Source organism: Adiantum capillus-veneris, chromosome 1 (assembly GCF_014529385.1).
Source record: "Adiantum capillus-veneris isolate H3 chromosome 1, ASM1452938v2, whole genome shotgun sequence".
Classification (NCBI taxonomy): domain Eukaryota; kingdom Viridiplantae; phylum Streptophyta; class Polypodiopsida; order Polypodiales; family Pteridaceae; genus Adiantum; species Adiantum capillus-veneris.
The window spans coordinates 58200482-58225145 of record NC_140931.1 but is presented as its reverse complement, the minus strand read 5'-3'; the positions used below and the strand labels follow the sequence as shown (position 1 = coordinate 58225145).

Sequence of the window (24664 nt, the reverse complement as noted above, 5' to 3'; positions counted from 1 at the left end):
ATAGCTTGGTTGGGTGAGGAATTGTAACTTTTGCAGCAATTGGAGTATGAATTCTTTTGCATCGAGATTTGAATATAATAGTGCTAATTTTGGTTATTAATATGTATTTCATATGAACATTCAATTTTGTATAGCTTGGCTCTTTTTCCAAAAACTTTGAGTTTAAATTTATTATTAACCAAGGATTTTTTCTTAACAAGGCACTACAAGTGCAACCTGGTCTTCTCAAGGGAGAAGGTAGATGGGGTCTCAATGGGGTGCTCTTCATAGTACTATGTCACTGGAATCATGTCATACTCATTGAATCCTCATGGTCTAAGACTATCTTAGAATGGACGATACCAAATTTGATGCATCAAGGTCTCTATAAATTATCTCTAGTATTTATCGTTAGAACCAACTTCTTGCCATCTGCAAATTGTAGGCAAAGATCATTTCAAAAACTAGGAATTTGGATTATTCTATGAGGTAGTAGAGTAGTCAATTGACATTTTCCTCTAATTACTATTAACTTATAGCTCACCTTGTCAACGGTAAGTTCACACAAAACTTGGAGAGAGCTTAAGGGGCTTTTATTTCTCAATGTCCAAGGTTTGAAAGAAGGATGTTTATTAATTATACACGTATAGTACTCTATAATTTTTTTTGAAAAAAAATTGTCTTGTATTGATCTTCTAGATGCTCTTATTAATTTTATGCATTTTTAATGTTCCTTTATTGCTAGCTTCATTTTTTAATTGATAAGTGCTAATCTTCATAGAAAAAATATGTGGTATTTTTTAAATTGGTGCCCACAAGTGTAACTCCTATGCTGTCACATGAAATATTTGTTTCAAAGATTTGAATTGGTTGATAAAACTTCAATATTAGAGTATGTGGTGAGGATCTAAGGAAGTGGGATTCAATAGAATTTAGCTTAGAGTGATGCATAGGAGAGCAATGGTACAATGCTCTTGCTACAATTGTAGGCCAATTTGTATGGAAGGTAATGGTTAAGTTTCTTTCATTAATTCTAAAGCACGTTTTAAGTAGCACACTATACTTGTCAATGAGCATACAAGTTTTAAATTTTTATAGACCTCTTTTGATAGTGCAATGAAGTTGTCTATAGCTTCATTGATAGACATAACATGGGCTTAGAGGAGTATGTTGCAAAATGTGAGAAGGAAAAAGGAATGGTGGAGACAACATTCAGAGATAGATCATACAAAATGCTCACCATTGCAAATCCAAGTAATGGTGATGGATTCTTTCAGCTCATCTTTAACTGTGACTGGTCAAAGAAGAATATGATTTCACTAACAAAGAAAAATCTCGACAATGTGGCCACCTCTTGTGTTTGAGCAGAGAGGTATGCCGAAATAGATACAATGCTCAAAATATTTTATTCATTCAAAGTTTTGAATCAACTATTTATTATGATATTGTTTCTATAAATGATTTCACTAACAAAGGAAAATCTCGACAATGTGGCCACCTCTTGTGTTTGATCAGAGAGGTATGCCGAAATAGATACAATGCTCAAAATATTTTATTCATTGAAAGTTTTGAATCAACTGTTTATTATGATATTGTTTCTATAAATAGGAAGGTGGAGGTGTTGCATATGCAATTGGAGGACAAGATTTTAATAAAGATAGTTGCATCAATATATCACATAGGTTCTCCCTCAAATGCAATTTATCGTCTTGTGTGAGCTAATTTTCCTATGGATTTACAAGTGGTAGATGTAGATGTGGATGAGTGTCCCGCATGGAACAAGGTTAGCACCACATACTTGTTGATACGTGCCACACTTAGCTTTGTTGCCTTTAGGAAGGTGGAGGTGTTGCATATGCAATTGGAGGACAAGCTTTTAATAAAGATAGTTGCATCAATATATCACATAGGTTCTCCCTCAAATGCAATTTCTCGTCTTGTGTGAGCTAATTTTCCTATGGATTTACAAGTGGTAGATGTAGATGTGGATGAGTGTCCCGCATGGAACAAGATTAGCACCACATACTTGTTGATACGTGCCACACTTAGCTTTGTTGCCTTTTCATGGCTAATGAGGGATGGTTTGTGTGTTTGAGTCTTATGGATCACCTTCCTAAAATACACGAGGTGGAAAGGAAGGTTGGGTTGGCAGACAATGTCTCTTCATGGGCAATCAAGTTATTTATACAAGAACGAAGAGTAGGTGAGTACACATAGATCAAATCTTAGCTTTCACCCTTGTGTATATACTATATAGATGATAAGGGAAGAAGTTTTTGTGTAATTGTAGGTGGAAAAATTATTCAATGCTCAAAGAAATTTCATTATAGAGAACAAGAACAAGTGTCCATTTCCACGCACTTTGAAACATGGACACTATATTTGAGGTGGTGCAGAAAGGTCTCCTATGTTTTTATGTGAGATGGAAAGTCATCCAATTCCTTGAGGTTTTTAATTTTTTCTTGTGGTGAGCTAAATACTTTTGTGGCATTTGCACTCTGGACAAAGGGTTGTGCTTGTTTGAGGAACCCAAACTGTGCTTGGTCTATTTGTTTGTGCTAGATGTAAAGCTTAATCGACATAATAAATAGAATAGTTGATTTGCAATGAGAAATATCCTTGTTATAAATATCAATTTTTTATTTTAGCATTAGCACTCAAAGTAAAGTACTTAATGCTAGATTACAGTTAGTTCATTCCTATGTAGAAGTGAGGGATGTCATATAGAAAGGATCAATCTTTGTGGACTAAGATGTGATTGTGCTTAATTGTAGTGAAATATTTCATCATGTCTTTTGTGGATAAAATCTCACAGAAATAAACCATTTATCAATAAAAGCTCGTTTAAGTAAGCTCGTAAAAAAATATCTCCCAAGTACATATACCCAAAATTACCTTTGGTGTAATCTTGAAAATACTTCATGCATAGAATGAAGCCTCAGAGTCTACTACGCAAGAGTTTGACACATTGTCAAATATAAGAATTGGAGCATCTTGCTCTACTTTACCTGCCACATTTGCCTCCAGTGTTGGTTTGCTTTCGTGAGATTCCGGCTCTTTCTTCTTCTTGAACCAACAATCCTTTTGATGTGGCCCTTCTTGTTGCAATTCTAGCACTCTAGAACTCACTTTGCCCGTGACTTGCTACGCTTTGGGCAATCAGGACTCCTTTGGTTCTTAAATATCTCCTTTGGTTTTCCTTTTGTGTGCTTCTCTTTTGCATTTCCTCGCCTAAGAGAACACCTACAACATCATCAAACTTGAGATTGTTTGTACTAGAAATGAAATAACTTACAGGCATCACAAAGCTATCCAAACTATTTAACAAAGAGGATAGTATTATGAGAGCTCAGACGTCATCAACGAAGTTGACTTTCACCAATCGAAGCTGACTTATGTTGGTGTTGAAGTCATTCAAGTATTCTATAATCGAACCATTCTCTGCCATTTTTAAGTTGAACAATGGCTTCATAAGAAATACCTTGTCTGACATGGACGGTTTCTCGTAGAGGCCGTCAAGGAACTTTATCAAGTCCTCCGCAGTCTTTATCTCCGAAACGTTCAATACCATTGTTGACGCAGCAAAGTCAAATTGTTTCCAACACCTTTCCATCAAGGATGTTCCAAGATTCATCTACCATTGTTGTGGGATTTTTTGGAAGGCCTCCCAATGCCAAATAGAGATTATTTTGTTAGAGATAATGTTCGATTTGCATCTTCGAATCTTGGTAGTTTTTGGCATTGACATTCTCAATCTTGAACTTACTTTTTCTACCATCTCCCACTCAATTTAAGAAATACATTTTTAAAAATGTATTAGCTACTAATAAACCTTGCTCTAATACCAATTGTTAGGATTAATGAGTTACTAAGTAGCGATTAGAGTGGTGTACTTAGTGGAGAGAGATAAAACATACAAAAGAGAGAGAGAGAGAGGGAGAGAGAGAGCACAAGATATACGTGGTTTACCCAAGTGTGGGCTACGTCCACGAAAAAGAAACCGCTCAATGGATTAACACTTCAAACTTGAAGTAGTTTACAAAGGGCTTAGAAGCCGTTAATGGTCGTCTGATATTCTCTCTACTTTGCACTTCTTGCTTCTTCTTCTTCTCGCTTATATTTTTTTTGTGTAAAAGAGGCCTTCTTTTATGGATGCAAAGAAGTTTCTATGGCCTGCCCTCTCCCATAAGAGGTAGTCGTCCATGTGAAGACGCACCCATCTGTAGAGGAGTCCATCCAAAAATCAACCACCGGCCATATGTCTACTTCTACCGGCCGTTTTTTGACCACCGTTCGGCCAACATATTGGGGTGAAAATGAATATTTCGGTTATGAATTTGGGGTTTTTAACGTGTGATTTTTCTCACGTACAATGGATTTTCTTCATATGGGGACCTTACAAATGTGAGTTCTAGAATAAAAATTATAAGGGTAAATCAGGCTCCATACTTAACAAACAAGAGTTACAGGTTATATCATCTCGAGATGTTTTTTTTTGGAAGATATAGTTTAATTCTTGTTGCCATGTACTAAAGAGACATTTGTATGCTCCATGACACTTTTGTCTCTTTCCAATGGTGGAAATATAAATGTAAGTCCAAATGACGCAAATAATCATCCCACACAAATTTCAAGTGATGTTAGAGATCATTTTATTTCTGATGCATATGTAAATGATACACTTCATGAGCATACGACTGAAAATTAAGAAGTTAGAGGTATGCTAAAATGGCTATTGCATACTTTGCGTGATAATAAATTGGATGCACCTTTGTTTAATCATGTTTATTAGGATTCTCATCATGCTTCTTGAGCAGTAGATTGTTATGCTTTTGTTGTGTTAAGAATATGTGATGAGGAAACTCTTACATTTGTAAAGCACAAAGTTCAAAAAATTGGATGGCTGCTATGCAAGATGAATATGACATGTGAAGAACAATAATTGATCTTTATGTGACTTGCCTCTTGGCATGGGGCCATTGGTACAAAGTAGGTTTATAATCTGGAATGTAAGGCGGATGGTAGTATTGATCGCTACAACGCAAAGCATGTTGCAAAAGGTTATGCTCAATAAAATGGCAATGATTATAAAGGAATTTTAGCTTTCACTTGTCGTGTATGACTATTGTTCACAATAGGCATCTTATTTTAGATGGGATGTACATCAATTAGACATTAAAACCACTTTCTTGAATGGTAACTTGTATGAGGAATTGTACGTAATGTAGCATCATGGATCAATTGCATCACATTCTCCCTAGCAAAAGAAGCATGCAGATTTTGATAAAATTTGTGTTTGACGATTGTTATCTTGCAAAGTATATGATAGGTTTGCAAGTTTAGCCTATTGGTATGACTTGAGACGAAAGTCTTCAACTATTCAATAAGATGCTAATATATAAAGATCCAAATAGTATCTTGTGGAGCAGCCACCAATAATGAGTGTGGTTTCTACCATTTAAGAATTGCATAATAACTTCCATATTGTCTTGTTGTTTGATGCACATTGGCCAATAACGATTCATAGGGAGCATGCCTATCAACGGGAAGACGAAGCAAAAATTGGTGCTAGGGCTATTGCATATAACCACTAAAAAGATGATGTGCTAGAAAAGACTAATTGAATCTCAAGATTAACCTACCCAAATAGCATGCGAACATATGCACTAGCTATCTGAGTAAATCAATTTTTCATTGAAAGTGGTAAAAAGGAACATATTGTGGATGCACAATGATACCTAGTACTTTTGGCAAAAAGAAATCCTCATGCATAACACACATATGATCCGGTCTACTCCCCAAGTCTCTAAATATTGAGTAGAATGAAAGGTGTACGTATCTCACCAAAATGAAGCCAAGACCACATATTTGTTTAGTAATGTCCAAAAGACTATGATGAGATATATACTTAGTATGTAGACACACATTAATATTATCCATTAGCAAGCTAGGTCTGCCAAATCTGAGACACGACTTATTACCTCCATAGACTCCCTAAATTGAAAAACATACACCAACCAACCATATATGTTCTCCAGCATAAATTATATGAGTAACTAGAAACCTCCCATGCACATCCTGCTTAGAAACCTCCCGTGCACATCCTAGCTATAACCAACTATAACCAAGACAAGCTAATATTTCTCATGTACAAGCATCATGATGTCTGAATGTTTGATGCTCGAGGTGTCAACATTGAATAATTTAAACCCAAGTGTGTAAACAGAACGTCCAGCTTCCTTGTGATTCTTATGCTCAATAGCACGTAAAGATATCCAGTATTTGCATGCATAATTTCACATTTCAAATTGCTTGCTACGAGTACATTCCAAGTTTCTATTCTCATTGAAGATAAAATAAACGAAATCAGATGCAAGCTGCTGCTACTTCCCCTTCCCCTTAGCCTTAGCCTTTGCCTATGAAGACAAGGACAACGGTGCTCAATTCTATAGAACTTCTCATAAGGAAAGCAATTCATGTGGAACAAATGAACCAAGCTTCTTGTAAATATTTAAGACATAAAAGGTCAATCATGAAGCACAAGCCAAAAACAATAGTGCCATGTCATTTGTCATCAACTTCGATTCCCTTCCTCTATACAAATGTTTTTTGTAAGATTACATAATCACATACTACTGGGAGAGAGAGAGAGAGAGAGAGACCTCTGCGTCAATAGTTGAGAGAGAGAGAGAGAGACGCCCTTGCAAACATTGTGTGTGTGTGTGTGTGTGTGTGTGTGTAAGAGAGAGAGAGAGAGAGAGAGAGAGAGAGAGACGATTGCAATGCCCTGCATACATCGAGATGAAAAAGGCAAGTAAGGCACATGGCCTCCCCTCCCCTTTTCCTTTGGGTTGTAAACCCTTCCTCTTTCCTTCTCAAACTAATACCATCATTTTTTGAATTTTCTCCAGCTGATTCCCCATACCAATGCAAATATAAGCAAAGTCAACAATACTCATTATGAATTCATGGGGTGAAATATTTAAGCACTACCTCTAGTAGTTAAGAGATGAAAATTGTAATGCCACAAAAAACCTCTAGGAGATGACCCATTATTTAGTAACACCACTCAAGTAGGGGAGTTGATGTGTGTTGTACCAACATGTAGAATGATCAAACTATGCGTGTGGAATGACCAAATGTATCATCAAGGGCGTACATTATCATGCCATTCCACCATCATTTTGTTAGCTTGGGTCAATCCCACAATTAGTCATCATTTACACCTTTGTAGAGATAATGAACTTGCACTCTTTTAAGACCTTCCCTCAAGCTCAACAAAACTTCTATGAACTACCCATGAGAGAATAGATGATGTGAACTTGGATTTTGCAACGAGAAATAATGCTACTAACATAAGTCTTCCTTATGGCATTCAATTGACCTCCATCATGACCACATTCCGCATGGCATCAACATGCACATAGCCCTTCTCCTCCTAGTTTAGCATGTGAACTACACTCAATGGGGTAATTCCATTTTCAACCTCATCGTATTCACAATAAGCACAAAATAAACAAATTTTGTGAGTAAGTTCACACTGCATGTTGTTGAATTAAAACCTTTCTCTTCAGAGTGCAAAGTTGCTTCTACTATGAAGGAGCATCTTTTGACAAAATTTACTGGTCTAAATAGCAATCTAACCAGTTTAACACTTACACAAAGCTGTGATGATATGCTTTAAAGCAACGACATTTCTCAAACATGAGTAACAGTAAAAAAATGTACACATTTCACAATGGAAAAGTTGCAATGGTCTTACATGTCCATTTAGAGTATAACCTGTCATCCTTCTTTTTGCTTGTAAAAATGAAGTCTAGTGTACATAGATGACTCTTGGATGTCAGATTCTTACATAGCTTAACCATTTCACACAGGTGCAAATACACAGCAATTAACTGTACCATGCAAGGCCTTTTGACCACACATTCCTTGCTCATTCGTACCAAGTTAGGTCCAAACTAATCACTGCAAAAAAATTAGAAAGACCCAAACAAGCCTTAAGCAAGACCAATGCCTGGCCCTGTCCCCTCTTGTTTTTTCATGTACTCATCTGACAAACGCATTTGCATCACCATCTTTTGTTCTTCCTCCAGAGATTCTCCAGCCTCTATCAAGGACTCAAGAGTTTGCTGCAGTGAGGAAATAATGTCAATCTCTCTCTCTCTCTCTCTCTCTCTCTCTCTCTCTCTCTCTCTCTCTCTCTCTCACTCACTTAGTACTTTAGTACTAAGGTACCCAGACATTGTAACAGATTCACCACTTTTGTATCAGTTTGGTCTCATAGGTCATTCTCGCCTTTTGAAGACGTTAATATAACATTTCATTTCATTTCTCTCTCGCCACAAGTCCTACACGCCCACAAAGAGGGCAAAAGAGCTATACACCGCAATGGTTGAGTAATTATTGATAGCAAGATTGTCGAATAGGGACTGAGCGCCTATAAGACACCTCACACAAAGAGACAGATGGCGGTATAAAAATGCATTTTCTACAAAAGTACCCAGCGCAACTTGAGAAGGTGACGAAGGGTACAGACATCATTAGGACATGGGGAGCATGAAGGAGGTCAGGGGTTTGTATGATAGTCCCGGTATGCGACTAAACACATTACACTTCCAGGGAATCAAGAGAGGTGGCAGTCTTGAAGACGAGATGCATTGGTGGATATAGATCATAGCCAGGGACCGAGATGCCTGTTTATGTGGATCAAACTAGGGGAGCTTTCTGCTCCTTAGACCCCTCTGGATCAAAGTTTGTGACAGTGGGAGAGGATGCAGAGAGACGAGCCTCAATGGAGCAGAAAAACTAAGAGGGTGAGACCCCTCACCATGTACATATCTTTAGAAGGGATCATGGAGTGCTAGCCTTTGAGGTCTTCCTCATGGGAGACTTCAATGGCCGGACAGAGAGCAGACAGTGTGAGACATATGACTTTGAGGAGTCCGCGAGTTGTGCCCCATTCGTGAAACCAGAGTCAAGGACCTCAACAAACACAGCCCCACCCACAGCTTATTAAAGCCACCTATTGAATTTGAGATCACAGCACCGTCTCCTTATCTATAAGCAAGACCTAATCAGATTGGGATCACAACACAGTCTCATTACCTTGAACGGAAAGGCTTAGTGGCCACATTCAAGAGGTCTTAACATGTCTCCCACCATCAGGCTAAAAATGAGGTAGCGCAGTGGACTACTATATTCATGGATCAACAGAGGTAACACATTTGAAAACATCGCTCACTATTCCCCCCACACCTATTGGTGCTGACCATACTTATATCTTGCTCTCCCTTGACAGCAATCCCACCACACGAACCATCTACATGCACCCCACGCATGACCATATACTTCTCACACGTCTATGATGCATTTACCAGCTAGACCCCTCAGCACCACTTGTGACATTCACTACCGAGCTCTCCTCCATTTTTGACACATCAGCCCTCAGCTTCACACACAACACTACATGCTGAGAAACTATGGTATGATGACGAGTACAGAGACCTACACAGACAACTCCATACACTAGCTCAGATCACTGACCTAGAGGCTCACAGACAAATGAGGACCTTCACCTGCCATAAAAAGTGGGAGTGCAAGAAAGCGGAGGAGCTGGAGTTGTACTACTTACTCATAAGCTGCAATTCAGCCAATGCATGGCGCGGAAAGCAGGAGCCCCTCCCAATGAGGACCCACAAGAGTTGGCATGACCATGCACACAGACTCTATCATGAATCTGGACAGCCATCAATTTGAGAGCCTCCAGACCCTGACCCGACCACGTTCACCTTCTTTGTAGGCACGATAGTGGAGTGAGTTATTCACCGCATGCAGCATAGCCAATCCCCATATCACACAGGCATGCAGAGTGAGCATCTCAATGCTGCCACAGGCACCCTCGCCCCAATTGCCTTGCTTTTCAACAAGGCATTATCAGCAGCGTGGATTACACACCCTATTGTGCCTATCCACTAGTCCGGGGACAATCTTGACCTGGGTAACTACTGGCCCATCATGATTGGCCACACATTGACCAAACCCTATGGCGCACTGGTGGAGGCAGAGTTGAGCTCATATGCAGAGCGCGAGAGCCTCTGAGCCACTGGACATGCCAGATTCACACAAGCCTTCTCTACCATCGACCACATCTTTACTCTGCACTGCCTGATTGATCATGCAAAGGTTTAGAAGAGGGAATTACACTCTTGTTTATGCATTTCAGCAAGCCTTCGACACGGTCCCACACGACACACACTTCCAACGCCTTTGCCATCAGAAATGATTTGAGGGATCTTCTCTCTGTGCGAGCATGTGGCAGGCAGAGTATGATACCCAGGAGACACCTCACAAGCCATGGCTAGCACTATTAGTGTGAAGCAAGGGTGCCACGGAGGCGTGTAACACAAATCAGCCCTAAGAGTGGGGCGCCCTTCTTTTTATAAGCCAAGGGATTGGATGATTTAAAAGCCAAAGGTTGGACAAATGAAAAGCCAAAGGTCACACAAACGAAAAGCCAAAGGTCGGACAATTGAAAATCCAAAGGTCGGATATATGAAAAGCCAAAGGTTGAACAATTGAAAATCCAAAGGTCGGATATATGAAAAGCCAAAGGTCGAACAATTGAAAAGCCAAGGGTCAAGGGCACCCAAAAGGCTAAGCTAGTACCTATATTAAGACCTCTTGGGGGTAACTATCATCAGTTTTTGGGCGATCCTTATTCATTCTCAGATGATGCCAAGATCCGATGACATCTACTTCATATTCTTCCATGATCCAAGCAGAAGTGAAAACTCTCTTGAATTCTACCGACTTATTAGGTGCTTCTTTGTGCAACAACAAAGTAGACAACCATGTCTATGCATTTACTCTCAAGTAAGATGCCAACCTTCAACCTTGGAGCGTTCCTGATAAACAACCTCTAGAAAAGTCGATGTCAAACTGTTGTATGAATTCAAGGGCTCAATGTGTGTCCTAATAGCCTGAAAACATTTCAACCTTGACTGCTTGACCCCCATCTTTCGACTCCTTGGTCTTTTTTCTCTTTTTCTCATTGTATGAACCATGAGAATACTTCTTGTCAACCTTGACTGCTTGCGACCCCCATCTTTGAACTCCTTGGTCTTCTTTCTCTTTTTCTTATTGTATGAACCGTGAGAAGACTTGAGATCTCCTCCTTTAACCTGCTAGATTACTTCCCATGCTTTCTAGACTCTTTCATAATCGGCTTTTCATGCTTTTCTCCATTTTCTCCAGTTCTTCCACCTTTTCTCATCCTCAAAGGAACTAGAGGACGACAAACGGTCAACACTCTCTGAAGACGAAGAAAAATTTGGGTCATCCTCGAAACGAACACACTTCTTACCACCTCAAAAGTCGGTTTTTGGCCTAAAATATGCTCGACTAGCACTTTAGTCATCCCGACAGCTAGCGCTACAAGGGGACACAACATGTTGGTATGGGTAGATGGCATCATGGTTTCAGTCACATGGCTTCAGCATGGATAGACTGCCTCCATTCCACTACTCCTTGGATGCACCCTCTCTCTCTCTCTCACACGGACAGAGACCACTAGACTTATACGTCAGGATTTGATTCAGCTAGATACTAAAAGCACATGGATACAGCCCGTACAAGAGTTGGGCACGAAGATGGCTTTCTATAGAGGGCATATCATCCAACTAACAAAGGATGGATATGTGATCAAACCGGCCTATATGGACACTCATTTATCCTATGGGATACGATGTGCTATTGATGAGATGCGCACATCATCGCGTCAGATAGAGATTGAGACTGGCAGATTTTGGAGAGTACTAGCAGAAGCCAGGATATGCCAGTTATGCCATTTAGAGCCACAGACAGAGTTACATCACGTTTATCATTGTCCGGTATACTATGAGATACGAGGGCGCGTTCACGTGTATCTATGGAAGTTGAAGGTTGATCACCAATAACATATAAGCACCTAGCCTTCCAAATCACCAACAAGGTGATTGCAACTACAATGTCGAAAATCAACTCGCGAGGGTGAGGCTAAAAAGCATGTATGGTATCTAGAAACATGTTCAATGTGCCCTCTCGGTAGCCGAGATCCGTAGTAGCAGGAAAGCCGGATCCTCTCCCTCCCCCTCAAAAGTAAGGCAAGAACCTGGAATTGTAACAACCAACAAACAAAAACTGTGCAAACAACCACCCGACATAGCAGGGCCCAAACTACATGCTAGACCATATGTACGTGTGGTCAGACCCAAAGGCGGTGGCTAATAGTCTCATCTACATGTAAGGTGCAACACAAATAAGTCCTATCATATCCAAAATTGCCAGCCCAAGTCCCAACTAGCAGACCATCATGAGCCATCAACCACATGAAGTACAGTATATGGAAGTTGATCCGCAAATCCCACAAGAGGGACCAAAAACTGTACATGAAGGCATGAGATAGGCCAACATTCATCTAAGACACCAATCATGCGAGCTGACACTCCAAACTCTAATGAATACTAAAAAAAAGGAGACTGTCTGACACCAATCCGCATCTCAGGGCAAATACCACTCCTAAGGGTCCCGTGACAACTATGTGAGAAGCCTACTCTCCCCAATCCACAACCGCTATGAGTGGAAATCATCGAATGAGAAAATAGGGTCCACTACGCAGTGTTTTCCAAATGAGCCTACAGTACAAATCGGTTCCCAGCCAGCCAAGAGCAAGAGTTAACCAATCTGTTGATTTCAAGCTCCCAATGTAGGTTTACAGGTGTGTGTGTGTGTGAGTGTGTGTGTGTGTGTGTGTGTGTGTGTGTGTGTGTGTGTGTGTGTGTGTGTGTGTGTGTGTGTGTGTGTGTGTGTGTGTGTGTGTGCGCGCGCGCGCGCGAGCACGTGCTACTTGGCCAATGCATGTTCGCCTGAGAATCGTTCAGAGTATCCTCATGGCATATGTTCAGTTCTTTTTGCCACTATTGCACTGGCCTCGTCACTATCTTGACTCTCTCATGTTGGCCATATTGTCTCATTTGTGGCGAACTCATGCACACAAAAAAGGCCTGCGTCTGATGTCAATGACAAAACTTTGTACACCAAAGCGCTTTGGTGGTATGAATATTTTGGACCTGCGTAGGCATGTGCTGGCTAGGAAGACTATGCTATTGCCTACCCTTACGCAACAATTTCTGCCTTGGACTCATATGTTTGCGCACTTGAGCCAGCATGTGGTCACGTCCTCGTTTGGTCATTGGCAACCATCTATTTGGGAGGTGGTGTTTGGTAAGATGGATGGCCATATTCCTGGATGCCCGCTTGCTTCCACCTTGCTCTCTGCCTGGAAATAGGTTACGAATCATCTATCGTGGAATGCTCGAATGCAAGGAAACTCCCTTCGCTTGGAGAGTCTTCATTGGAGCCGGGCCTTTTCCCTTACCTTGGTTGACCGCTCGCCTCGCCAAGCGTATTTCCTCTCCTGTCGGGGCATTCGAGTGGTTGAGGATATGGTGGATGCAGATGGTTTCACTTTGGAGTTTCCATTTGCCGCTCGACGTTTTGGATTGGGAATGCATTATCGCCAGTTTTGGAGAGAATTGCAGCGAATGTTGGTTGGTTTTTTGCCCATTTTACCCTTGGCTGATGGTGATCGCATGTCTGACTAGAATCTTCGGGAAATGCCATTTCAAGATATTTCTGCTGGTCGGGCATATGCTCTTCTTTCGCCTCAACCATGGCTTGCTGATCATTGTAACGCTCTTTGGCACATGCATAAATCAGGTATTTGGTGGAGAAGTCTTCTATCTGCATTATGGGAAAGCCGTTTGCCACTGAAGGAGCATTTGTTTCTTTGGCGTTGTTTGCTCCCGGTGGGTACCTTTCTTAGGATGCGCCATATCCGGCCTTCACCCTGTGTCCGTTGCTCATCTGCCGAGGAGGATGTTTGTCACCTCTTGTGGAATTGTTGTATTACTCGAGACTTTCTTCGTCGGGTATCTGCTGTATGTGGCTCCGTTTTCCCTCGACGGTCTTCCATAAACGGTTTTGGGCTTTTGGTATCTTCTCACCGGCGTTACAGCGCTTTGCAGTCTTCTTCATGTGGGTCCGGTTTTGGGCTTACTGTAGCCTGTGGCACAACAGCATAATGGCCATATGTTTCATCGAATTCATGCAAATCCCCTGCCTTTCTTCAAACTTTCCCTTAGGCAGTCTTTACGGTTCGCCTTGGAAGTTGGTGATATCACTGCAGAGATACATCAGCTCTCTTATGAATGCTTTTAGTTGTTTTGTACAGTCGAACACTTTTGTGTTCCTTCGTTTGTACTTCATCTTTTTGGTGGGTTTTCCTCTCTTTGAGGTTTCCCACAGATAGATAAATCAAATTGATTTACAAAAAAAGAAAAGGAAGTGTGTGTGTGTGTGTGTGTGAGAATGGTAACAAACTCGAACCTTGCATGAGTGTCCTCAATCACTGGGTCTTTATCCATTGCAAACAATATGCAACCAAGGTGTGCACCAAAGGGAGTACGATTAGCATCAAGCATACCTACCCTCCATCATGTGTAGGTAGACTGTAGTGCCTTACGTCACCTCATGCCTGGGAGGACGAATACCATCGTCAATCTCCATAGCCCGAGTAAGTATCCATCTGCACAGGCCAAACTCATCACTGATGAACTATGCATCCAAACACCGATGACGTGACCATGTAGCAAGGGATGTTGTAAGCCCTCTGTCCCGGCCAGCCCAATCAATATGAATCCGTACCCCCCATTGGAGTCCCTCAGAATCGTAAAGAGATGGGCTCCAAACCAATGGCTGACACTCAAACTCCTCGAGGGTCCTAGGTGGCTAGTGCAAGACCTTTCCTCATCTTCACCCAAATCATCCACAAGCATCGAATAACAGTGAGCAGGGAGCAAAGGACAATGGAGCATCTATACAGATATGGCGGATTGAACGACGCTACCAACCTGCATCCATCGCTCCATAGCTGGGAGCCATGAATGCCACCCATGATGCAAAAAGACTTTCTAAGGTTCATTCCTTGGGAAAAGACCACACACAATGAGCTCAGAAAGTAATAAAAAACTTTGCATTTCTGAATCAATAAGCCCAAAACCCTTAGGACGTGGCAAATGCATGTATGCCCAAGCAACTTTAGCTCGAGTATCTATTGCTCCCATTCGAACCACCAAAAATGAAGTTCCTAAGTAGACAACGCAATCTATACAACCTCTCTGAACGCATAATCCAACAAGAACTTGCGTACCAAGCTATAACCAAAAGCACCTGGTTGGTCACCAAAGCCCGACCTGCCAGAGACGAAGGTGAGGAGGACCATTAACATAGCTTCTGCCCAATAGTCTATAAAACCGGTAAAAACTGTTGCCAAGGAGGGACATCAATCCCAATGTGAAATCCCAAATCAACATGCCTATCCTAATGCAAGCCAAGAGAAACCATCTGTTCGCCCCCATTGGCTCGCATCTTGCACCCCAATGGCAATCCCATGCAACTTGCTCCATGAGAGCACCACTAGCCACACAAAATCTGTCCACAGCCTAGCGCAAAGAATCTGTGACTGGTAAGGAACACTCAACAAAAAGCACGGTATCATCGGCATAATCCTCATCAAGCACACAAGCACCCTCACCCTCGTGAAGGAGGAAAATGAGTCTTCTACCTTGTGGAATCCTACATCCCAAATAAGAGGACATGGTTTCAGCAAAGAAAAGACAAGGGTATGGTGCTAGAGGGCAACCTTGTTGTACAAATCGCGATGACCAGAAAGACTCTCCAACAAAACCCCCAATCGTAACAGCACTACTGCCATGTCTGTACAATGCTGAAACACCATGAATCCATTAAGCCTATGCAAAAGTGCCCTTCAAAATATCCAAGTCCACTCTATCATAAGCCTTCTCGAAGTTGAGGACGACGATTGCCAAGGTCCGCACTATATCACATGCCTCATTGCCAAATAAAAAGTAATTCATCTATCTTGCTCAAAACCCGTTTGATACGCGTGTATCAAATCTTGTAAAAAATACCGGAGTCTAGCGCTAATCACACGATGAGAATATTATAACCACAAGAGAGGAGAGTAATGAGACGCCATTGACGAGCAATGTGTGATGTCCCCCTTTTTATATAAGCATAACGATGGCTGAGGTAAGTGAGGAAGGCATTTGACTAGTGTCGAATATTAGCTGGAAAACACGGAGAAGAGGCAAGTGCAAGACATCCCAACAGTCTAGGAAGAACTGCTTAGTAAAACCATTATCCCCAGACAAGAAGCAGCATCAATACCTACAAGAGCATCACAAATCTCTCGGACTGTATAAAAGGCTAGCAACAAATTGCTCATTAACAAAGTGACTCTGGCCTATGTCAAGAACCTCATCAAGTTATGTATGCAACCTGTCTGTAGACTCACGCAAGGCCCTAATACAAGTCCCCATCCGTCACTCCCTAGAATGTGCAAAGAAGTCCCGATTTTTTTTTTCTGAGAAAAAGATCCTTCTATTAGTTAATGAAACTGCCCATAGGGCTACAAACACCTCTACTAGAGAGGACTACAGTAATCAGAAGGGGAGACTCACCCAATGTAAAAAAAACAGCATATATACAATGAGGCTAAATCAGGAAATGGGAGGAGGGAAAAGCCACACAAGTGGATGGTAGTGCCATCTGAGCCCACCCTGGACCATGGTGAAGAAAGGCCCAGGGCGCCAGAGTCGAAGGAAAGCCTCTCTACGCTCCCGTGTGCGGTCGGAGCTGCCCTGGAGTCTCTTCAACTGTCCCCTCAGAGTATGGATCAGCCAAAGATCTCGAACTATCTCTGCTGGTGGTACAGGGCGAGCCTCGAAGATGCGGAAGCAGCGAGCCCGCCATATGAACCAGAGTGTCAGGCCGCAGATGAGTTCCCAACACTTCTCTCTCTCGCTGCACCATTCCTGTGGAGTAAGCTCTGTAGCAGGCTGGAGTGTAGGTCGACCCCCCTGTATCACTATCATCCTACTGGTGGAGGATAGCTCAAACTGTAGTGCCGGACCCGTGAGAGTGGACCAACCACCCGCCTCCCAAGTGTATTGTCGTGCTGTGGAAAAAACTGGCATCAGCTGAAGAACCTGAAGCCAAACCTGCTGTGCCATAGGGCAGTCCCAGAGACAATGACGCTAACTCTCCATAGGGTGGCCACAAGCTGCACATGCTGCCAAGAGACCACTATGTACAAGCCAGCTTCCCACTGTTGTAGCCCTGTGTGCAACGAGCCACTGGAAAAAAGTGACTCGCCGTGGTGGTCTGGCGTCCCACAACCTCGCCCAAAAAGCTGACAAGATGTAAAGTGCAGCGGAAGTGAATGTTGAACTTCGCTCAAGATGAGTGCTCCGAATTGTGCTCAAGGTTCCTTTTACTTAGGGATGGGAGAGCCTTCCGTTCTTTAATGAGAGTGTGCAATGGACACAAACAAAGTGAATGGACACTGTGAATGGAAGTGCATGAGACTGAGAGATAGAGAGAGAAGAGAATACGACACCAGAGATGTTGTCAAACCCTCCTCCGAAGGCCCCACTCTTTATGGCAAGAGTGGTCTACTTATGATTGCACAAATCTCTACAATGCTTTGGACTTGCCGACGATGTCGACGACGATGAGACGGGCTGAAATCTGAGAATCTTTATCTGCTGAATTTTGACTCTATGTTGGTGATGACGATGCGACGACCACGCGCTGAAAACGCAGATGCTGAAATCTGCGTTTTCTGGGCTGAATCTGTAAACTTCGCGGGATCTGACCGTGCGGCGAGGATCTGCTGCAGGACGGTGAGATCTGCGAGGTTTGGGACTTCTTCTGCTGTGTCTAAGGGCTGAAAACTGAAAACACTGATGCTTCTTGGTGTTCCGTCGCGGTGAATCTACAAAACGCTATGTTGATGCAAAAACGCTAGGGTTGAAATCTGTCTGCTGCAGCCGGTTGTCTTGCAAATGCAAAACGCTAGGCTTCTTGATCTGTCTTGCTGCTACCGGGGCTGATCTGCTATGCACAAAACGCCAAGCTGCCTGTAAATGAAAACGCTAGGTCCTTGCAGATGCAAAAACACTAGCTCTGCTGATGTGGGGGGTCTTGCTGAGAAGTTGCCTGTTGAACCTTGGTTCCTGCTGCCTCTTCTGCCAGAGAGTGCTAATGCTAGGTTTCTATTTGCACAAACTTAGCAAAATTGCCCTACCTACTTTTCAACAAAAGTCACTTAAAAATAATAAGTGAAAAATGTCAAAAATAGATAAAATAGGTCTATGTACTGTAAGAATGCTCCTAATGGGTTCTGATGGAAATCTGATGAACATGTTGTGTGCAACCAGAGGATATGCATCTTATCTAAGTGTCTGGACATGCACGGTCTGCGAACAGACTCACAAAAGAGCCCATCACTTCTAGACTGACTTGACTGAACTGAACCCTGACATGCTGTAGCTTGTCCATGGACAAATAGGGTTGGATGTGTCACGTGACATCCCCTCCTTTTCAAAGTGAGATATTGGTACCAAACTGTATGGCGTCAAGGGAGATCGCCAACAACATCCGGAATCCTCGAAAGGACTCTTCGCCAACCCACTCTGATGTGTGGGTCGTGCGATACTTGAACTTCAGAAAGATCTGCAAAGTCTTCTTCTTTGGGCCGCGCCGAAAGTGACACAAAGTCATCTTCAATGCTTCCACTTCGTCTAGAGTCATGTGTCTACCTTCTTCAAGAATCTCCGAGGATGAAAATTCCTGAAACCACTTCCAACACAAAAACATGAACATACCCATTCCATGTAAAGTGACTGGAAAAATTCTAGTCTTCTCTAAAGACTGTGCATGCAATGTAGATGTACTGTGTCATGCCAAGGAAGAGACATGGAATGTGACTTCCTTGAATGCATACTTTTCAGCTTTTCATTAAAGATCCGCATACATCCGTGCTCATTCATGAGCAAAACGTGCTCAACATACAATATGTCATGCCTAGCAAAAGGGATCACATAAAGACGCTGACTAAAATACAGGAAGCAATCACAAAGGAAACACTCGAACAATGCGTGCTGACTAATCATGCGAACACATAATACTTCCTGTGGGGGTTCTTTGGACCTAGGCTCAAGAGCCAAGATCAGTTCTTCGCGATTGATCGAATCTGCAATGAGGTTATCTTCACTAGAAAAAGTATCAACTAACACATTATCCTTGTGAACAATCACATCATCTTCATGCAAATCATCATGCTTGTGAGAAATCACATCTTGATCATCATGCAAATCATCATTCTTATGAGAAATTACATCTTGATCATCATGCAAATCATCATGCTTATCATTGTCATTCAAATCATCATGCTTGTCATTATCATGCAAATCTTGTGTGTCATGCTTTGGAGAAGAAGAGACTGAGAGAGTCTCCGTTTCCCAAATCTCTTGCATCTGTGTCTGAACTTGAGAAAAGAGTCGCAACATCTCTTTCATGTGTCAGTCGTTCATTGCTTGTCTTGCTTTCTTCTCGCGATCAAATTGTGCTTCTCTTTCGTCGCGCTCACGTGCTATGGCTGTCATTCTGTCTTGGTACTTACGATCAATTTCTGCCATTCTTTCTGTTGTTCTTGCTTCGCGTTCTAACTTCCTTTCCATAAACATCTGGTCTAAAGCCTCCATAGGAGTTAGTGCAATCCTTCACGTAGATGGGGAAGGGGGAGTGAAACCGGCCCGTAGGGCCGTAGGCGTTGGCTTTCACCCGAAATTCTTTACTTTAGACACACAAACACACAGAGCACTTTGCAAAGAGAACCTGCGACGGGAATTAACACTTGAATACACACAGCTCGGAAGCTAGAATGCTCCGAGCAGACACCGACAACCTGTAGGCCCCAAAATTGGCGCCCCTTTCGGTATTTCTTTATTCCTTAGGAGGGTAAAGTACAAAGAAGAGTCATGGGAATCCTTTGACTGTATCCCACTAGATACCGCCTGTTTTGGCCAAATTTCGGCAGCATCACAGCCCCAAAACTTGCGCGAAACCAATTCCCCTGCTAGAACTCGCTTCTACTGGCGTATACCCTCTGATTCCTGCCCAAAAACAGTAAATTCAGCATGCTGTATTTACTGGTTTTTGCCCTGTTTTCAGCCCCAAACAGTCCCCTAACTGTCCTCTGCCAGTGGGGCGCAATTCCCAATGGTCCTGGCGTCCGTATGGCTGAAAAACAGTAAAATTACAGCGCATACACAGCGCTGATTTTGCACCTGTACGGTGAGGTTATGACCCTCACCAGTGACTGCTTTGGAGCAGCAGCTAGCTACCCCTGTTCCTGCTCAAGGAGGCTCTTGCCTCAGCACAAAAGCATGAACCCACACAACTGTACATCAGTCAAATGAGTAGCCCTCTTAAGGGGCATCACATAACTGCACGTAGGGGAGAGAGAGAGCAGTGTGTAGTATGCAGGGCATCACTCCTAGCACCACACTGTACATGAGAGGGAAAAGAAGCACTCCATAGCTCTTAACCTACAGTTTGCAAAAAGAGCCTCTCCCAGCTTAAAATTCAGCGCCCTTTCTTCCTTGTGAGGCAAGTGCACCGAAATGTGCCACTTGGCGCATTTACAAGCATTTTCTCGTTTCGGGTTCGCTGCTTAAAAATATCCCAACCGACGCGTCAGTTGACTTCGCGGCAGAGTTATAAAATGTTCCCTAGTCATACCGGAGGTAATGACGCGAACACATTTCACTGCCCAAAATAGCAGTTCCCTAAATTTTAGGAGATGCTTCCGTTGGGCTCCCACTGGTCATCTGACCATCTATCCTCATTGGGACCGCATCCAAAAGTGCAATGTGGCCCAACTGTCGGATACTTTCTGTTGGTGATCCCACCTTGACTTTATGCCTTTATTGAGTTCACTTCCTAGTATCCACCAACTTGCTAAGTGCGACGGGGGGACCTATATGATCTTGCTATGAGCCTAGACATCCTCTTACCATATGAATTCCAGTGCCGACCACTTCCCGTCTGCGGGTGAAACTACCGTTCACATTGGCCATACAATGTCCGACCATTTGCTACTTCAAAAAGAGGGTCTCAAAACAAATAAAATAAACCCCATTGGAAAGAAACCAACAACCAAGGTTAGCAGTTGCCACATCTTTGTGACATGGTTAATAGCTGCCACGTCCTCATGACAGGGAGAGTCGGAAAAACCTCCTGGTGGGAAAAATTCTTCTTCGCCTCTCTCATACTCATCACTTCCAAGCGAAGTATCCATTCCCCTTCGAGTGATGACCATCCACTGAAGTCGTGGGTTCTTGCAGGTTCTTGTGGTCTTGGGTTCTTAAGTTCACGAGGAACTTGGGTTCTTGGGGGTCTTGGTTCTTGGGGTTCTTGAGTTCTTGAGGTTCTTGAGGTTCTTCTTTCGATTGCAATCTGTGTTAAAGAAGGATCTTCTTTTCACCCGAGTTCTACTCTTTTCCGCGAGCGCATTCCTTGGAGGCCTTGCGCTCACACCAAGATTGCTTTTTTCCACCTCATGTCGATTAGCCGGCCGCTAAGTGCACGGTCCGCTCTCAATGAGTGAAAAGAGGCACAAGGGGAGGCTGGACAAGCCCTTCTTTCTTGGGTTTCTTGTCACTCTTCAAAAACACGATTAGGAATCGACACGCCCAAGTAAACTTGGGTTCGTGCGACCTCAACAAGCAAAGAAAAAAATTATGTGGTTCTTGTGGTTCTTTCCTTGAGTGACACAGAACACTGCCAAAGCTCTGATACCAATGTAAGGTGCAGCGGAAGTGAATGTTGAACTTTGCTCAACATGAGTGCTCCGAATTGTGCTCAAGGTTCCTTTAACTTAGGGAAGGGAGAGCCTTCCGTTCTTTAATGAGAGAGTGCAATGGACACAAACAAAGTGAATGGACACTGTGAATGGTAGTGCATGAGACTGAGAGATAGAGAGAGAAGAGAATACGACACCAAAGATGTTGTCAAACCCTTCTCCGAAGGCCCCACTCTCTATGGCAAGAGCGGTCTACTTATGATTGCACAAATCTCTACAATGCTTTGGACTTGCCGCCAACGATGTCGACGACGATGAGGACAACGACAAGACGGGCTCAAATCTGAGAATCTTTAACTGCTGAATTCTAACTCTATGTCGGTGACGACGATGCGACGACGACATGCTGAAGACGCAGATGCTGAAATCTGAGTTTTCCGGCCTGAATCTGTAAACTTCGCGGAATCTGACCGTGCGGCGAGGGTCTGCTGCAGGACGGTGAGATCTACGGGGTTAGGGACTTCTGCTGCTGTGTCTAAGGGCTGAAAACTGAAAGCGCTGATGCTTCTTGGTGTTCCATCGCGGTGAATCTGCAAAATGCTATGCTGATGCAGAAATGCTAGGGCTGAAAACTGAATGCTACGGCCGGTTGTCCTGCAAATGCAAAACGCTAGGCTTCTTGATCTGTCTTGCTGCTACGGGGGCTGATCTGCTGTGCACAAAACGCCAGGCTGCCTGTAGATGAAAACACTAGGTCCTTGCAGATGCAAAAACGCTAGCTCAGCTGATGTGGGGGGTCTTGCTAAGAAGTTGCATGTTGAACCTTGGTTCCTGCTGCCTCTTTTGCCAGAGAGTGCTAGCGCTAGGTTTCTATTTATACAAACTTAGCAAAATTGCCCTGCCTACTTTTCAACAAAAGTCACTTAAAAATAATAAGTGAAAAATGTCAAAAATAGGGAAAATAGGTCTATGCACTGTAAAAATGCTCCTGATGGGTTCTGATGGAAATCTGATGATCATGTTGTGTGCAACCAGAGGATATGCATCTTATCTAAGTGTCTGGACATGCACGGTCTGCGAGCAGACTCACCAAAGTGCCAGATCACTTCCTATTCTAGACTGACTTGACTGAACTGAACCCTGATCATGATGTAACTTGTCCACGAACACATAGGGTTGGATGTGTCAGGTGACACAAGAACTCAGTTGTGAGACCCTCCTCCTGCCAATGAGGTGCTGCAGCAGGACGAGCCTCCCACCGTGCTACCAGTATGTGTCATCCCAGTCGAACAGTGTACTGAAAGAAAGGGACACCTAGACGGCCGCGGCTCAGGCGAAAGGGTCCCTCCAAAACCACTCTCCAGGATCCCACTGCACTCGTGTAAGTGGACAGCTCTCGCAAGCCCACAGTCTCCAGTGACCAGTCTCAAGAGCTGCTGGGTCAGGATCTATGACACAAGTCCTCCCACAAATGCCCACAACTCAGATCCTCTGAAAACAGCACTGTGCAACTTGTGGGGCCTCAGCTGACACTCGGTGTAAACGACCCTCACCCTGTAGCTCGAAAAGCAGGGAAGGTACAGTCTCTCAACAAGCCCTAATTGCCATGAGGATCTCCTATCGCATGAAGGCCCCCATCCATCTGGGCGTTGCTAACTCGAGAGGTGTGAGCCACTCAGCTGGTACTACCTCTGTGATGTCCTGACACATGCTCTGCACCCTTCTCATGCCCTGTAGCTGGATGCTCTAGAGCTCCTTTGACAAGCCTGAGAACTGTAACCAGTCACCTAAGGTGCGTGCTGGAACCTCTGCCATGGGACCCCAAGAAACATGAGGCCTACTACTAGCCAAGTGGCCTCTCTGTGTGCTAACCATGGGGTTCCAAACAAGGGGATGTCGCAAACGCTCCTCCGTGCAAGTACGTTGGTGCTGCTCAGGCCTCTCCTCAGATGCTCCCAGGAGGGGAGCAAAACGGTCCTCCAGTCTCCTCCTCAAGCCAACCCTACACATCTCTGTAAAAATCCATATGGCCGAAGGTCTCCAAGGGCCTCCAGCCTGAGGCACTCAAGCACTAAGCCGCTGAAGCAAAAACTCCTTCAAGGGCTCCACCCCTGGAAGCAATCCTCCGACAACAAACTTCCCAAGAAGGGCTCCACTCTGCAGTGTTGGGTCTATGATCCCCCTCAGCCCCCCCTAAGAACAAGGAAGAGTGATAATCTGCCACGCCACTTTGGCCCGGGCTATCTAAGTGTCGCGCCTTGACCAAAGGAAATTCCTGATCAGCCTCTCCACCTGGCTGATGCACGAACTCGAGCAAATCCAACAAGATGTAATGTACCACATAGTAGCCAACAACACCGGGTTGGCCAGTACAACTCTGCCTGCCAAAGAGAGTCGTGCCGAGCTCCAATGTAACAGCTTCCTCCTGATGGACAGAAGGAGGGGAGCACTCTGCTACTTAAGAGACAAGTCCAAACCAACCTGACAACCCAAGTACCGAACTACAGTCCCTGGGGGAATCCACCAGAAACCCTCACCTAGCAACCAATAAGGCGTAGAAGCACTACCAACTGAGAAATCCACTGACCTTCTCCAGTTGATCCATGCGCCTGATGCACAACAAAAGGTCTCAAGAGCCTTCTCACAGCTGTGAAGGTTGGCCTGGCCCTCCAAGTACATAACTGAGTCGTCTACAAACTTAATATCCAGTAACTCGTCGCCCCGAATAGGGAGCGCTAAACCTAGTAGACCAACCTGCTGTAAAACTAGAAATCTGATCATCACCTCAACATAGAACAGAAAGAGGAAGGGGGCAAGGGGGAAGCCCTGTCTGACCGAACATGTGAGCATGAAGTGGTCTCCTCTACCACCTGCCACAAGTACCTGACTGTGTGCCCGTCTGTACATAGCTGA

At 43.5% G+C, this 24664-nt stretch overlaps 1 protein-coding gene across 1 annotated transcript in view; it reads right to left on the bottom strand.

Moving 5' to 3' along the window:
- Nucleotides 1-7688: 7688 nt before the first annotated feature.
- The window catches only part of LOC147464855 (ribulose bisphosphate carboxylase/oxygenase activase, chloroplastic-like), a 61688-nt gene continuing 44712 nt past the window's right edge, over nt 7689-24664 (bottom strand). The window contains exon 9 of the mRNA XM_086516913.1: nt 7689-8111. Within this exon, the coding sequence (XP_086373039.1) occupies nt 7980-8111 (132 nt within the window). The 3' untranslated portion in view covers nt 7689-7979. The remainder of the gene's footprint in view (nt 8112-24664) is intronic.